We start from the raw sequence: 16,660 nt of genomic DNA, 5'->3' as shown, positions 1-16,660 counted from the left end.
TCCACTGAGCTCCATATATTTCAACATCTGATGTTCACAGTCACTCTACAGTGTAAAATGTCTTTGAATTTCCAGCTCTCTTCGGGTCTTTGCTGGGCTATACTATCACATGATGCATAAAAAGGAACACAGCACACATTTCTAGTCAATTAAATTCTGGATAAAATATGTATCAGTGCCTTTGACATCAGTGTAAATGCAAATGCATGTAATTAAGTACAAGGTGATATGAAGCTCATAGTTTTCTTTGGTCGGCATCCTGCAACATCTTTCTTTATTGATATGTTTATACAACATTGATTCAAATGAATCAAAATTCAATTTTGCAAAAACTGAATTCAGAGAAGAAATTTAACAACTGAATTGTCTTTCATTATGCATTTATTTTATATGTTAATATTCAATTATCGTGACATTTCAGTTAATGTCCAGTGTTTGAGAGTTAAAATCTGAAAGCACCACTTTTATTTGATTTTGTTAGCATGCACAAGATACAGAAATACGATTGAAACATGCCAATTCCACTTTACTAAAAAGGTACAAGTGGACCATCTTTGTCTTGTTCTTCTACTTTTGTCACTTCCACGTTGCCCGACAGGTCTTGGTAGAGCAGTAGGTGGAGGCATTTAGCTTCGCTCACATCAACCTGCAAAAAACAAGCACAAAATTGAAGGACTTTATTAAATGTATATCAATTTGTGTCAGTTTTGAATATCAAAGTTTTTCAGAAATCAGCACAGCCCGCATATTCAATCACATCTGAATATGTCCAGCTTTACTTTGAAAAGATATGTGGAAAACATTCATTATGTCATTCATTTTCCAACAAATTTAATCATTTGATTTGGAAATTAGCAAGACACACTTTGAACATTGCCAGTCTATCACGGACACAGGCCAACAACTAATCACACTCACACTCACCAGAAATTTAGAGTCTCAAAGATTAACCTATAACTCATTTGTCTCAAAAAGCCAGTGTTAAACAAAATCAGAGTGTGTTACCTTAATGAGATAGTTTTTTCCTTCCACCACCTGCATCTGGTATGACATTGCAATGAACTCTCTGTAAACCTTCCCAGGTATCAGTCCAATCTCAACTTCTGAATATCTTGATGCCACACCTCATATTTCTCTGAAAGTGTCCCGTTGATCGGGGAGTAACCTAAGTGTTTCAACAGAACTGAGTCATGAAACATTCAGAAGTGACCAGGTGCATTAGCTTTTGGATGTATGTAAAAAGCATTTGGATAAATATGTTGGAAAAAACTCTGAATTTAATTTTACCTACTGGAATGTAGGCAGCAGGGTAACACAACCTGACCACAGTATTTAATTGGCCCATGAATTCCTTGTATGTTCTCTTTTTGTTTGTTTTTTTTACAATATCCTCCATCTCTTGATTCAGCTGTGGAGCAATGAAATTAAGATAATATTTTAATGCAGTTCAAGTTGTTTTAAATGAACCAATTTATACAATGTGGAAACAGATCTTTTTCACAAGCAACACACAGTTCTTTGAATCATAGAGTGTCAAGCTAAAAAACAAGCTTTTATCTTGCCTTTTATCTTTATTTAGTTGTAATGGTAGTTTTAGTAAAAGAAAGTTATAGACAGAACAACTTATCACCTTGTCATTTTAAAAACTACTATGAGTGTAAAAACTCATCTGTTTTATTTTTAAGTTAACTGAGATCTTGATCATGAGCTAAGATCAGCGAACATCTTTTTCAGTTAGAAACCTCAAATGCAGCTTGAAACTGTTTGTTATTATGTACTAAACTAAGATTTGATGAGGAACAGCAGTCCAAGTGACAGAAAAACAACATGGCTTTTTGAAGCCACCGGCAGCTGTTGTAGCTTTTGTTGGTTGTGAAAAAAAAAAATCACTCAGATGCATGGATTGCATGCCAATACATGCAGGCAATCTCAACGTTCTGAATAACTTAATGCAAACCAAACATTTCTCTGGAACTGAATTATCTTTCAGTGAGAAATTTAGACTGTTTCACCAGAACTGAGTTTTAAAACATTGTGACCAGACAGGAAAACAAGTCCACCACTCCTCAATCAACATTACTTTTAAGATGTTGCCATAGATAACTTTCCACACAGCCCATATCAACAACTGCCGCTACTCATTGATTTTGATCTGCTTCATAATGAATAGTCAAAGATGTATCATTTGGAGAAAACCGCCCTAAATAGTTGAAGCTGTATTTTCAGGAAAACGTAGTCGTGTAAATTATTGACTTAGCAGTCAATTGACATTCAAATGACAAATGAACTGTACTTGCATAATGATTTCAAGTCCAGAGGAGCCCAAAGCACTTCATGAGGATTGATTCATTCATGAGGCTGATGGAGTACAGCTACTGGACTGTATGAAAAAGATTTCTTGTAATATAGACCACTCTTTGAAAAATCTGACTTAATATGAGATACAACATTTAATTTTCTTGTCAGATCCTTAAAATATATATTTTTAATTTGAACTGAATTTAAAAAGCAGAGACAAATATCCTTTATAAATTATGTTTATTGAGCCATTTTAGGACATTTGACATCCCCAAGTGATGCAGAGATTCGACTCGTCCTGTATTATATAACCAAGTATTGTTGTCGCAATCTTGCTCATGACAATGCAAAGACATTTTTCTTTGAAGCAGCTGTCTGGAGGAAGCTGGATCAGTTTTTACTTCTGACAAATGAATCGAATGGTTCGAGAGGATCATCTTGTTTGTAGCCAGCCTGCGCTCCCTCAAATTTAGTTTCAATTGTGTTCCCCAGCAGAGGGCTTTGGAAGATCTGCAGGTGGACATAATCGTTTTCTCCCACCTTAACCTGCAGAGAATAGAGAGGAAATTATTTTCTTAACAGGACAGAGGCTGCATTGTTTCCAGGCAAATTTCATTTGAATCACATTTAGTGTTTCATCCTCATTATTTAAAGATTTTGTCTCACAACAAAGCTTTCAGTCTGTTTCTTACAGTGAAGATACTTTTCTTGTCAATGTTTTCTTTCTTTCTGTTTATTTGAAACACATATTTTGATCTTGTGTTATTTGTTTTGCTCTAGTTTTAATCAAATATATTGTACTAGTACATTGTAGTCAACTGAAGGTACTGTAAATGTATTTGATTATCATAAAACATCTTGGAAAAAGTTTCCTCCTTGAATACCTTGAGTCTTCTGAATTATGCTGTACAGTACTGACGCAAATAATCAACAAAAATAAAATAAAGCACCGATAAACATATGTTTTACACCATCAAGAAATGGCTGCTACATTGTTCATGTTGCATGGTCTTAAATAAAATAATAGAAATCCTTGCTTATTACCTTGATGACATAGTTTATACCTGCCACAACTTGTGACCGATATTCAACTGCTGTGAATTCATTAAACTTTCTGTTGGTCGCTCCCTCTGAAATGTTCCACATCTGTGTGAAAATCACATAAAAACAAATGTTAGAACTGAATTCTTGCAGGGAAACATTTTTAAACATGAAAGAAACTCACCCAACTAGAAAGCATAGAAATTTCCCCATTAGCAGGCCTGGGGTCTGTAAATCCTCCACAAATAATTTTTTCACTCATTACTGCTTTTTACAGTGAAGAAAAGTGTCTGCTGCTATCATGCTCAAAAGCTGAACATCAGACAGTTTCCAAGCCCATTTATACTGTAGGTGTTGTGCAAACAGACTAGAAGATAGTTCCTGAGAATCAAGAAACAACCTGCTCTGTGAGTTTTGTAATATTTCCTTTACAGTTAAGCATTAGCACAAAGGGTTTGTTAAGCTGCCAACTACAGTTCACACACAATTTGCACAAAGACAATTTCACTTATTGAATTATTAAATTAAACCCCAGTTTCAAATTGTGGGTTTTGATTTTCTATTAGTTTCTATTTTCTATTATTTGATTCTGTATTATTAGTACAAAACAATATGGTTGTGTTTGCTGCAATTCTCAGATCGTTTCCTATACACGTATACGAGTTAGACAACTTTCTTTTACGATCTGATTGTCTTTATGTATGATTTAAATACCAGACTCTCTTCTGGGTGCCACCAGTGAGTTATATAAAACTGTACTGCTATACTGTATATCCTTAGCCAGCAGAAACCTTTCTTATCACTGTAACTTAATTGTTAAAACAAACATCTGTCATCAATCAAGCTTTAGGTCTGAAATACTTGAACCTAGGAATGATATCTGAGGTTCAATCAAATCAAAAAAGGGGCTCTTGCTAGCAAGGTCAAACTCCCATGCTGTTTAATTTTGGTATTTGTGTCTTACTTGTACCATTGGTCCTCATTCATAACTTCTAACAAAAAACACTTTCTCTCCTGCTGCTAAGTTGCTTTCATTATCCAAGACATATAATCTGGGTTTTTTAAATTTCATTTATTTAACCAGGTAAACCCCGTTGAGATCTGGATCTCATTTTCAAGAGGAACCTGGGCAGAAGTCTGCAATACACAGTAACTTGGTTACAAAATAAAACCAATTAATGCATATTCACAAATATAAAATAATAAAAACAAGTTAAAAGCATTGACACTGTTTTATAAAACAGTGTCAGTGCAAAATAAGTCCAATGAAGTCATTTTGAACATCTTGAGTTCTGACTGAAGTTGATTCCATGCTGTAGAAGCCAACACACTGAATGCTTCCTTCCCTTTTTCATTTCCAACACATGGCACATGCAGAAGAATAATGTTGTAAGAGCGTAAAGAATGAGAACTAACAGATCTATGTAAGACAGTGCTTACATATGCTGGGGTTAGGAGATTTGTATATCAAGATCATGAAATGATTGTTTCTCCATACACTTAAAGGAGGCCATTCAGCTTTTGGATACAAATCACAATGATGTGTAAAACGTACCAGTTATAAATTTTAAAGCACAATCATACACATAATCCAAGAGTGGCAGGAATGTCGCTGCTACCACTTCTAGCTTTGAGTGAGAAACAGGATCCATTTCGATAATAAACCCAATCTTCATTTTCAATCTTCGTAATAGATTTGCTATGTGATTTAAAAGAAAGTTCATTATCTAGAATAAAACCAAGATATTTATAATGACTGACAAATTAAATTTGTGTACCTGCAGCAGTGGTAAGCAATAGTGGGATTTCTGGTAGTTTTCTAGAGTGTTAGAAAACCATTGCCTTTGTCTTATCCATATTCAAAACCAACTTCAGAGTTTGTAAGCATATTTGAACTACATTAAAAACAGACTGCAATAGCTATATTGCCTGAGACAGAGATGAAGAATAGCACTACATTATTAAATCATCTGCGTAAAAATGATAAAAAGCATTTGACAAATTGTCACGCAAGTTATTTACATAAATAGAGAATAAAAGTGGACCAAGAACTGAGCCTTGAGGTACGCCATTTAAAATTGTGAGAATTGAAGAAGTGAAGCCAGCCAACTGAACTCTCTGGGTCCTGTTGGACAAGTAATCAGCTAGCCACATGGTAGCTTGATGTGAGAGCCCAACCTTGTGTAGAATTTCAATTCAAAGCGGGTGATTTATGGTGTCAAATGCCTTTGATAATTCAATAAATAAAGCAACACAATGTTTTTTGTCATCAAGAGCCTGTATAAGATTATTGAAACCCTTAAAGTGGCAGTAACAGTGCTATGCTTTTTTTCAAAACCAGATTGTACATTTTGTAAAACACAATTAGAATCTAAAAACATCTTTAATTGATCTGCAAATAATTTTTCAAAAAAATTTCCAAAGATACATAGTTTTGAGATTGGTCTGTAATTGTTTACCTGTGATATTTTTTCATAAAAATGAAAGCAAAGTGCATGAAGGTAGACCAGTCTGTCAAGAACTCCCAGGCCACTGTTTCTTCCTCTTCCACCTCTTTTGGCAACTGTTAAACTTGTTGGTTGAGGAAGAAAATATTTGACTGACAGATGATCTGTCAATGCATGAGGAAGGCATCAGATCAAGCACGGAACCTGTCATTTCTCTGGAGCTTTAGCAGCTTTAAGGGAGGAATTTAAACCAGTTAAACAGAACTCAATCAAGTTTATTTGTATGGGCTTGATTGAAACTGAGCAGAAACTGAAAACACTCTGTCACCCTCATTTTGTACTAAAAGACTGCAAGGTGGTTTATATGAAGCGCTTCTGAAAAATAAATTACTTTGAGAGACAAGAAGGAATTGCCAGGAAAACCTGGTAAATGAGCTTTCTTCCCAATATCAGTTAAAATTAGCCTGCAGCTTTTTGTACCTGCAAGTCGGTTCCAGGAGGCCGACTGATTGCACACACAGGAGTTGACAGAATAGTTTTAAAGAAAAATCAGTTTTGACTCCTGAACTTGTCTTCATAGGTTTTTCATACTTTGTCAGAGAGAAAATGTTGATGTCAGGGGCCCTAGTGTTTTATAGCCTGAAAAGCTTGACTTCTGTCTTACCTTAACTTAAAGTCAATACATTTTGCAAATGGCTTTGTGCTTGTGTAGCACTTTATCAAGTTCAGAGGTGCTTTAGATTAGTGATTCACCCACACGCTGATGGTGAGAAGACAATGGATAGTAGCTCCAGCACATCCTACAGTGAAGTAGGGCTGCCACTTTTCAGATGTGACAATAAGAATACGTGTTTAGTTGTACTTAAAAATTTGACGAGGGGTAACTCTTTTTTTCTATTTGTGAAATTCTGAAAAAAGTCTACAATTACAAAACTATGTAATTTTTGTCTCTGAAGCATCATTATGAATTAAAGCTTTTCACATGGAGCTCCTCCCATCTTGAAGTAGAACCACCTTCCAGGCTGCCTGGAAGTATAAATAGATTCAAAATTCAACCCATGTCAGGCTGACTTTAAGCATTTCAGACCAAGTGAAGCTTTTGATTCTTTGCTAAAACCAGAAGACGACGTCAGAATGGCTAACGGTGGCAAAATTGGCCCAATTGGCCCAGTTATAATCTGGTCAGAAGTGAAGTATACTGATGACAGGATTCAGGTCATGTGTAATCAGGTGAGATTCATTCACTTCATTTATTCTTTAAACCTTACAGATAAACATTTTCATTCTGTGTTTAAGGTTTGTGTTTTTTAATATTCAGGTGATGCTCAACGTAATGAAACAAACAGGGAAAAATTACAAGGAATTCAAAGTAGTCTTTTACAGAGAAAGTGATATGATAATTCTGAACTATATCATCAAGGTGAGAATAAGTTATTTCATATCATTTGCCATTATCCTAAAAAAGGAAAAACATCCATTATTGATTTGTTGTTTTCTAATGACTTTTAGTAATGAGTAATAGAAATACATGCAAGTTAAAAACTGTTCTGTGTTTTCCGGTATAGGTTTATGTTGGAGATGAATACCTCCATCTGTCGATCGGCCCACCTGCTGCTGGTGGTGAGAAGTTAATCGAACTCAAAGGAGTGCAAGAAGGTCACAAATGGAATGACCTTCTTGAGCCTTTTAATTACAATTAATGCCCATCAACTTCCATTTAAATGTAGTAAAGTTTGTTACAATATTGTTGTCTGTGGACTTTATTGTCTTGAGTATTGGACATTACTTGTACTGCAAATATAAAAATAAAATGCAAACTATAAATACATCAATGTTGTTTTTTGAATTTCTGCTGTCATGCTTGATTTCTTTAAAATGTTATAATTGTTATAATAATTTAGAAATATGTATTTGAGAATAAATAAGTGACAAAATTCCTTCTCATATGTTGTATTGATTAAATATTTTCAGCAAAAAGCAGTAAGAATAATAATTCTGATAATTCAAGGCCTCTTTTACTTTTTATTTTAATTTTACTTTTTCTGTATGTGTCAGAATAACTGGAGGTTTATGAAAGATTTGTTGTCTTTTACTTTGGATTTAGTCTGTTTACATTAGCTGTAAATAGTTGCAGATTTGATTCTGCCAATCAAATCTGATCTTGCTTAACTGTGGGTGAACTGAATGAGTCTCTGTGAAGCAGGGGTGGACTGTCACATGTGACTGCCTGTGATTTTCCTGGTGGATTGATGGGTTTGTGGCCTGGTAGCTTGTGGAGAAGCTGTCAAACCCACTCCATATTCTCCCATCACTAGGAATGGGTTGGCAATCGAGAGATTCAGGATGTTTCCCAAAACCCTGGTCAGTTTCAGGCCAAACTGGACAGTGGTTGCAATGTGTTTCTTTATCTTTTACCCAAAAAAAGCACATCAGAGCTGTCTGCCTTCAGAGAAAATCATACAGTTATTAGAATCAGTTGTTCTGGAACCGAGACCCATCTAAAATGTGCAGGGCAGAGAAAGACATCAGAGAAATATTGTACTAACCTCTTAAGATCAAAGGATTGTGGTCCAACTTCAGCTTTTTAAGATTTGGAAAGCACCAACAGAAAAATATCTCTGGAGGCACCACTGAAGATAATTAAAGTGCTACTACTCACTGAGAAACCTGAGACTAAATTGTGGAGGTTATTTCAGTTGTTCTTTGTCGCCATCAAGCGGCTAAATATTAATATGATCAAATTACGTTTTTATAGACGTTGTTTTTGACATATTTCATTCTCTCCCCTCACTTGTAAGCAATGTTTTCTGTTGGGACGAGTTATGATTTCAACAATAAAATAGTATTTAAAAAAAGAATGTTCAGAATGTTTTATTCAGAGGAACAATAAAAGTAGCTGCTGAATATGATTTGGTGTCAAATTTACACAATGTTTAAATTATATTTAAAATTGTAGATTGTTACCTGGAATATTAATACCCAAACCTCTTCTACAACAAGAGGCCAAAGTGTAACTTTTGAAGGGGTCGGGAAAATTCTACAAAGAACCAGCCATCAATTCAACAATCCTCTGCTTATCAGTCATGAGAGTAACATGTCCAGAAGGAAGACCACTCCATCTGAAACTTACGGTAAAATAATAAAGGACAATAGAATTGTCATTTTTGCAGTCCGGATAAACAAAGACAGATGCAGAAATCCAACAGCGAGAAATTTGTCTCCCAATCAGGCATTGCAGTGCAAAACGTGCTTGAGCTTTTGAGTTTAATTTCAGTTCTCTGACCAATCACCTGTTTGGATAAAATGTCAGTAAATTATACCATTCTGCATAAAGCACGTCAACTTAATGACTGATCTGAAAGAACTGTTTTGTCCCTCTTTGTTTGCTGGGAATAAACACCAAGCGTCTTAGTGTCATGCCAACAGGTTCAACAAGGAGGACGCAGTGAGTCAAAACCCAGGGAGACAGAGACCAATTAGGGATAAATAAGTAATTTTATTCCTAGCCAGTGCAATAGAGAAATAAAGAGTTTTTATGTTTTATTTGTAAAAAACTGTGCTGTACTGCAGACGTTGGCTCAAATCAGTACCTCTCAGGAGAATTTGTAATATTATGCCCGAGATATTTAAGAGAACCTCATGAAGATATTTTCAAAAATCTATGGTTTGATCTTTTTTTTTTACCTATGCATATGAAATTTTTTTGGGTTTTGCCTTTTATAAGAAAGATTTACATACTAAAGACATAATCAAATTATTTTATACCAGGAAAGGTAATGTAAAAATTGTTGTAGAGTGAACACTAATCAAAAAATGTTCTCTTCCTCCCAGCCTTCATCCAGAGAACTTTCTGTGTAAATATTCTCAAAATATAAATAATAATGCAATGTTCTTGTCAGCAATCATACTGTGGATTATCAATGCTTTATTGTTCAGTGAGATGCATCTAACCACATGATACACAATCTATTGACAGAAACCAGTGAAACACATTTCCAGGGAACTGGAAGGTGTGTCTACAAATATTTCCTATCTGAAGGCAAGGCAAGGCAAGGCAAGGCAACTTTATTTATATAGCACCTTTCAGCCAAAGACAACTCAAAGTGCTGAAGATTAGATAGTTGAAAGCTGTTTGAATTAATAAGTCAACTTCAGCTTAGAACAAAATTATTTGACAGATGAGCTGAGTTTTTTAAAGTTAAAATTCTTAAAAATTTAAATTCTAATGAACTTTTATCCATTTTCAAAAATAATAATAGCAGTGTGAGGATGCTTATTTATGAGGACTTCCAATTTTTCCTTTGAAAATGAAAAATATTGACTTGTTTGAAACTGACAGAAAATTATTTAAAACCACAAGATTTACTACAAAACTTAAAAGCAAATGTTTTTGTGACAAAATGAAACTAGTTCTAAGGCTCATTCATTTATTTGAGGTTCCACTAAAAAGAAAAAAACACATAATTATAAGCGTGATCTTAGTACCCTGAAAAAAGAACAAGAAAGGATAAATTAAGATTTAGATCAATTTTATCTGTTTTTTGTTCTACTTTTTTTAATTGTAGACTTTAAATGCTTTTTCCACTATTTATTTCTGTTGCTAGGTGAAATCTAATTTCATAGCTACTTTAAGATTTCACCATACAATAAATTTTCCAAGGTATCAAGCACATTACCAGGAATCACCTGATGATTTTCACATGAAGCTCCTCCCATTTTGAAGTAGAACCTCCTTTCAGGCTCCACCCAGTGTCCCTACTGTATAAATAGATTCAAAACTCAATGAATGTCTGAACAACTGCCCATATGGCATATTTCAAACATTGCCTCTGCGGACCAAACATTGCAAAGAAAGACATCAAAGACTTTACTGTTTATATGGGCACAGTTGATAGAAATACACCACAAAATGGGCTTCTTGCAGCAACAAGAAGTACATTTTTACATTTGGAGAAAAAAGAGCAACACCATTCCAACTGTGAATAAAAATTGAGAAAATATATGTAAACTTCTGATTTTGAACATGCAGTAAGAAGGTGCTACCAGCAGAGGTCAGTGTGCCCTTTGTTTAAACTTGATTAACTTTGGCCTGTGACTAACAAGGAAGTGTAACGAGTATTTGCCTTCTAATCACCTAATTCCAATCCTCATTAGTAGGCTGTATATAAATGAGCTGTGCATGTCTTCATATTTACATTTATAACACAACACATATTTAATATTAACTCATAATTATTCTGCTCAATCATTTCATGTCCTGAGCTAATTCAAGTATTACACCGTGATAAAATGACAATTCAACCAGCTTGATTTCTCCATCATGTTCTGCCATGTCGTTTGGTTGCTATTCCTTCAGCCGTAACGTGATTATTTCTTACATTTTATAAGTGGGTATGAAAGTAGTCAATAATGCCTCTTCCCTCTTGGCTGTTTGAGGCAGAAGGTAGTCCACCCTAATCCTGCTTCTGCTGGATGTTTCTCTTCATAGTCACCCTGCGCTTTCTCAGGAGGGAGTGGTTAAAATATATGATTTTTTGCAATCTTTTGGCTTGCTGGCAAATTTTCCAATCCTGCCATTCAGGTGACAGGACTCTTGTTTGTTGTAAGCACTCTAGAATCTGAAATAAACCAAGTATAAATGGGAACTGAATATACAGTGACAAAAAAAAAGTATTCACTCCCTCTAGCTGAATCTTTTTATGAGTCTTTCATTGTCATAAAGTTTTGACTGGTGAAGAACGCAGACCAGTCTCAGCTGCTGAAGCTTGAAACACTGTCAGCACAGTCAGAGGTGACTTGATGTTTTCCCTTTCTCTAGTTTCCTTCTTGCACAGTTATTTTATGAGGATGAATGTGCCATGTTCCTTTTATTTCTTATTGATAGATTTAGTTGAACTCACTTACTTTTTCCCTTTTTTTTTTTTTTACTGGTTAATAATGAAAACATTTTAAAAGAGAAAAAGATTATTTAAAAAATGTGTGCTTTAGCTACTCACTTATTGAAGTTCTGAACTTCATTGTTCAGTTTTTACAGAAGACAATAATGGACACTTTTTACTTCTGTTCCTGTTTGGCAACTTAGTTCTGCTTACCAGAGATGGAGTAACACTCTGCAAAGCTTAAAAAACAACCTTGATATGACCTGTCTGAAATTATTTGGATTCATAATATTAATTTTGTATTGCATCAGAACAATGTGTAATCTTTGAAATGTTTAAATGTATAAATTTGAGGGGGGACTTGGGAGGAATTCAACATGAAAATCACAGGATGGTTGTTACACTGTTATTTCTTTCAACAACCAAACAGTCACTATTGAAAATATTGAATTATGAATTAAATGTCTTCTGTGTGAAGTCATTTAATAGGCAGAACTTCATGAAACACTGTGGAAATTAAGCGATGTAATGTCATTGTTGACTTGTGTTTCTGTCTATTGTTTCTCTGTAATTGTGAACCTGCACTTTTTCGGCTGGTGTGGATGAAATGGTTTTGGGATACATGGAATGTCTAAGAATTGTTACATTTTTTCTGAGCTTTTTTGACACATTTGATGACATCTACCATAACCTTTCCTGAAACCAGGAAGGGTTATATACATGCCTACATATCTTGATGCTGCTTTTACACATGAATTTCCCCTCTGTGGCTCAATAAAGGCTATTTCTATTCTTTCTAGAAAGCTGAACCTCCAAGCATTCCTTTTCGTTCAAACAGTGTGTTTTAAATTGGTTTTCATTTGTATTTGTTGGTCTTTAAAGCTATTTTATACATTTTAAGTTGTAATTTCTTACAGCTCTGTTGACTGGTCTTGCAGGAATGTTGAATTTGTGTTTAGGTTTACAAATTTTTGGTTTCTTCCTGCTTGAACTACTAATCTTGCACAAGTGCTCCAGGAGCATGAGAGCCGTGATAACTACCTCGTTGGGTCTGCAGAAGTGCAACATGAACAGGAAAAGATTTCCATATATAAGAGCAGCCTTTCATGGTTGTTAAATTTAATATTTCTCTTAGATGCTATCAGGTGAATAACTGAGAAATGAAATGCATTATTTTCTCAAGGTTTGTTTTGTTGTTTCTCATTTCTGATAAGAAATGATTGCAGAGTTCAGAGTGCTTACAACAAATGATTTTTTTTGGTGTTTTTTTTTTACAAGAGGGAGTGATGCTTGGACTTGGTTCCAGACATCAGCACTTTTGTAATAAGTAAAACAAATTGTTTATGTCTTTCAAAATATTAAATAATATTGCAGATAATATTGCATAGCATGATAATTTAAAATATGCATATTTTTATAGGAAAACATATATTTTGTCCAGAATAACGTTCATCAACATTGTCAGGATTTTCTTGGCTGGTTATTTCTATTATAACCCAATTAAATATATATTTTAATTTAGAAACTTATTATAATACCAATTTGTGTGTTTCAACAGTTTTCTTGCTAAAATTGTCAAAAATTTAAAGGAAAAAGTTAAATGTTTTTTTGTGTGAAGGAGGGGCCCGTAGTTGTGTGTCATTAATGTTTTGAACACAAAGTTTTGTTTGATAGTAAACATTACTGGAGGCGAATCACATTTTTAATAAGCATCACATGCTCCAAATCTTTCTAATTTTACTTTTACTACATTTAAAAACAATCACAAAAACTATAACGGTAAATGAGTCTTTTTAACATATTTAATATTAAATTCAACAGTATATCAAAATAGAAGAATTTATCAAAAGTATGAAAACAGAAGAAAATATATTTTAACACATTAATGTTAAAAGCTATTTGTAGTGAAGAATGAATTACATCTCCACATTTGTTTCCAGTTACAAAATCTACACACGGGTCTAACAGATAAGAGTAGAGCATCATTACTCAGCAGACGTCTGTAGAAACAAGATTGTACTTATGAGTTTTGTAAGGGAATTAAAGTGGTCTCAGAAGAATTACTACAGAGTGCTTGAAGAAATTGTAAACTCAACTGAACGCTGAAACATTGCAAGCTAATGTTTCGCATTAAACACACTAGTAAATCTAGCAAGGAGTGGCTCAAAACTGAGAAATAGACAGTCATGGAAACCACCAATGAATTGCCATAGGTTGACTTAAAACAAGCTCCACGTGAAACAAACAACAAAAATGGAAACATAAAAAGAAATCAGCATTGAAGATTGGGAAAAACTTTCTTTAGACCTATAAAAGAGACAAAATGGGTACATAAAGCAGCTAGCTGAAGATTTCAGCCATTTTCCTGACAATATGCATATTTATTTAAATCCATCATTCAATGAGTAATACAAAGTTTATTTTTCCGTTTAACCTGCAACTACAGCAGCTTGCGCAGAAATAAACAAAATGTGTAGACGTCAATATGTTTCTGTTTATTAATAAAGAATTCAATACTGAGTAGGGTGTCCTAAGTTTTTCACATGACTGAACCCTCGAACAAAAACTTCTATCCAGACAAAAGCTTCTTCAGCTCATCTCTTATTTATAGCTACAGAAAAAAAATGGCGCTGACTCATAACACAGTTATAAGTGTAAGCAAACTATATGCCGCCTACGATGTGTTGTCAAATTTCCAGATTTTCCACATGTATCTGCTGTTTGACTCTGATAAATGTTACAGGAGGCTGCAAGAAGGACCTGCTGTTAAACATATGCACGGCATGCAAAATAAGTAATATGATCTAACAACTAAAACAGTACTTGCTTATCTGTACAGGTCTAATAGGGTGTCTTGGCGGTGGGAGTGGCGCAAGGTATACCTTGGACGGTGCTTTTGACCACCACAAACTAATTTAACCAAATTAAAGATGCTTAATAAGTCATTCTGAAGTCTTTCCGCTCTGTTCAGTTTTTACACTTGGGACTTTTCATTGAAAAAATAAAAATCCTAAAGTGTGCAACCACAGAATAATGTCAGGACACAAAAAAGTCATACGTATGAATTTGTTTCCATCAGCTTCACTCAATAGAGTGAAAAAAGAATAACGTTGTTCCCAGAGAGTCAAAATATTAGAAAATAGTTACATTTTTGTTCTCTTTACCAATTACTGTTTTCTTTTATAATATTATAAATATAACAGGATTATCATGCCAAGGTTTTTGACCACAATCGTTGCCCATGTTTTAGAATATGTTGCATTTCAAACTAAGTCTAATAGCGTTTGTTGTTTTTTTTTAATTACTTGTTTCTGACGAGAAAATTAAATTAGCCAAACATGTTTCAACTCACGCCGACATAAAAAGTATGCACAAGTTTGCTGTTTGCATTTCAGGCGCACACGGGGCCAAACTTTCTCTTCTCCGGGTCCCTGATCCGTAACTCGCTCCGTGCTGCCTCACCGCGGCCGCTCTCGGACGCTACGTGACGTCGTTTCCTCTCTCCAACATGGCGCAGGAGGCAGGTCTTTAACGGCAATCTGAGGGATTTACCCCCCAACCTTCCGTATTTATTCATGTGTGTCTGTTAAGGGGCTTCCGTGGCTGACATTTGCGACGGAATACATCTCCCGTCGAGGCGGCTGCAGGCCTCCTCCGTCTCCCTCTCTCCCTCCCTCGTCTCCTTGGGACCAGGCACACCTCGCTCCAGATTCCGGTGCGACATGTATGAGGGCAAAAAGACGAAAAACATGTTCCTCACGCGAGCTCTGGAAAAGATCCTGGCCGACAAGGAGGTGAAGAAGGCTCACCACTCACAGCTGCGTAAAGCCTGCGAGGTGGCACTGGGTAAGTTCTGCTGCCGTAGCATCTCTGTGATCCCGACTTGGACCCCATTGATTTAGACACGTCATGCAGCCTTTCACTTATTATTTATCCTGGAACAATGTCGCAGTGTTTCCCCCCTCAGCGTCGCAGCGGCGTGTTTTTTTTACCCCCCTCCACCTTAATAGCCCCACCAGAGAGGCGTTGTGATGTTTAATCGTTTGGGGGGAGAAAATGAGGGCTATTTTCTGACGTGGCGTGGACTCCGTGAAAATGATTCCGTACGAAACACGGAAATGCTGCAGCAGGACGGGTGGGTGTTTGCAACGCTGGTCGAGGCGAGAGCAGGCCAGACGTCGTGTTGAAACAAAGTTGATACAAACTGTAACCCCTCTAAACGCTGGCGTGGTTTACGCAGACAAATGGCAATTAAAACGACACCAATTAATTGTATTTCGGTCCCTGAAGGTGAGACATCCCCATCTCTTCCTGGAACCCAGCGAGCAGGTGTCTTTGTCCTTCACTACACCTATTATTCATTTACCAGTTCTTGCACTGATTACCCAGGGCTCTCCTCGGTCTCTGATGTGTTGCTACGTGATGTGCAATTAGCTGGAAGCGTGAAGGAATATTCAGTTGACAGCAGCACCATTTTTATGTCGGCACCCTGTCAAGTCTGTGAAATCGTAGTTGGATTTCCGGTGTCATCAACAATAGAAAATTGAATCAAAAACAAGAGGTAGGAAAAACCAGCTCGTTGTGTGTACAGTGTTTGACACACGTGAGGTAAATGTTCACAAAGTATATATAGTGTATGTATTTTTGAACATATCAAAAAATTGTATGTTTATTTGAAAGTCCGGCTTTTATTTTGAAGTGATTTCCGTGTACTTCCGTTTTGATAGCAGCTGCATTTGTTGGCTTCATTTGTTAGCTTGTGTATTTAACAGATTATTTGCAGAGTATCAAAGGCGGATTTTGTGCGATCAATAGATTTGTTTAAAAAAAACAATTTGCACAAGTAAAATCTAAATATCAGTTTAAGATCAGTCCTAGCAATATGGATCATAACTGGTGTACAATGTCTAGAAAAAACAGACTTGTATTTGATTGAAATGTTATGTGATAGATCAAAACAGAGGGAAAATACTGATTACTTTTAAAAACCCAGAA

At 35.5% G+C, this 16,660-nt stretch overlaps 2 protein-coding genes across 3 annotated transcripts in view; one reads left to right on the top strand and one right to left on the bottom strand.

Annotated features, from left to right (window-relative positions):
* Positions 1-2,542: 2,542 nt before the first annotated feature.
* Positions 2,543-3,659, bottom strand: LOC129364880 (cystatin-A1-like). The gene is made up of 3 exons (XM_055037804.1): positions 3,524-3,659; positions 3,343-3,444; positions 2,543-2,844 (listed from the first exon to the last, which is right to left on the bottom strand). Exons 1-3 carry the CDS (start codon positions 3,599-3,601, stop codon positions 2,689-2,691), a joined length of 336 nt encoding a protein of 111 aa, XP_054893779.1. The 5' UTR covers positions 3,602-3,659; the 3' UTR covers positions 2,543-2,688.
* Positions 3,660-14,961: 11,302 nt separating this feature from the next.
* Positions 14,962-16,660, top strand: part of arfgef1 (ADP-ribosylation factor guanine nucleotide-exchange factor 1 (brefeldin A-inhibited)) — a 49,864-nt gene continuing 48,165 nt past the window's right edge. For both annotated transcript variants that reach the window (XM_055037795.1, XM_055037794.1), the window contains exon 1: positions 14,962-15,511. In XM_055037795.1, coding sequence (XP_054893770.1) covers positions 15,388-15,511 — 124 coding nt within the window. In that variant the 5' untranslated portion in view covers positions 14,962-15,387. The remainder of the gene's footprint in view (positions 15,512-16,660) is intronic.

The sequence above is a fragment of the Poeciliopsis prolifica genome, unplaced genomic scaffold (genome assembly GCF_027474105.1).
Source record: "Poeciliopsis prolifica strain line A6 unplaced genomic scaffold, Auburn_PproV2 SCAFFOLD012, whole genome shotgun sequence".
NCBI classification, from domain to species: domain Eukaryota; kingdom Metazoa; phylum Chordata; class Actinopteri; order Cyprinodontiformes; family Poeciliidae; genus Poeciliopsis; species Poeciliopsis prolifica.
Note: the sequence above shows the minus strand (reverse complement) of the source record. Positions and strands in the feature narration are given on the sequence as shown.

Coding starts and splice junctions, on each gene's coding strand:
- LOC129364880 (XM_055037804.1), bottom strand. CDS start 3,601: ATGAGTGAAAAAATTATTTGTGGAGGATTTACAGACCCCAGGCCTGCT. Junction 3,445..3,523: donor TTTCTATGCTTTCTAGTTGG/GTGAGTTTCTTT, acceptor ATTTTCACACAG/ATGTGGAACATTTCAGAGGG. Junction 2,845..3,342: donor GTATAAACTATGTCATCAAG/GTAATAAGCAAG, acceptor TATTCTCTGCAG/GTTAAGGTGGGAGAAAACGA.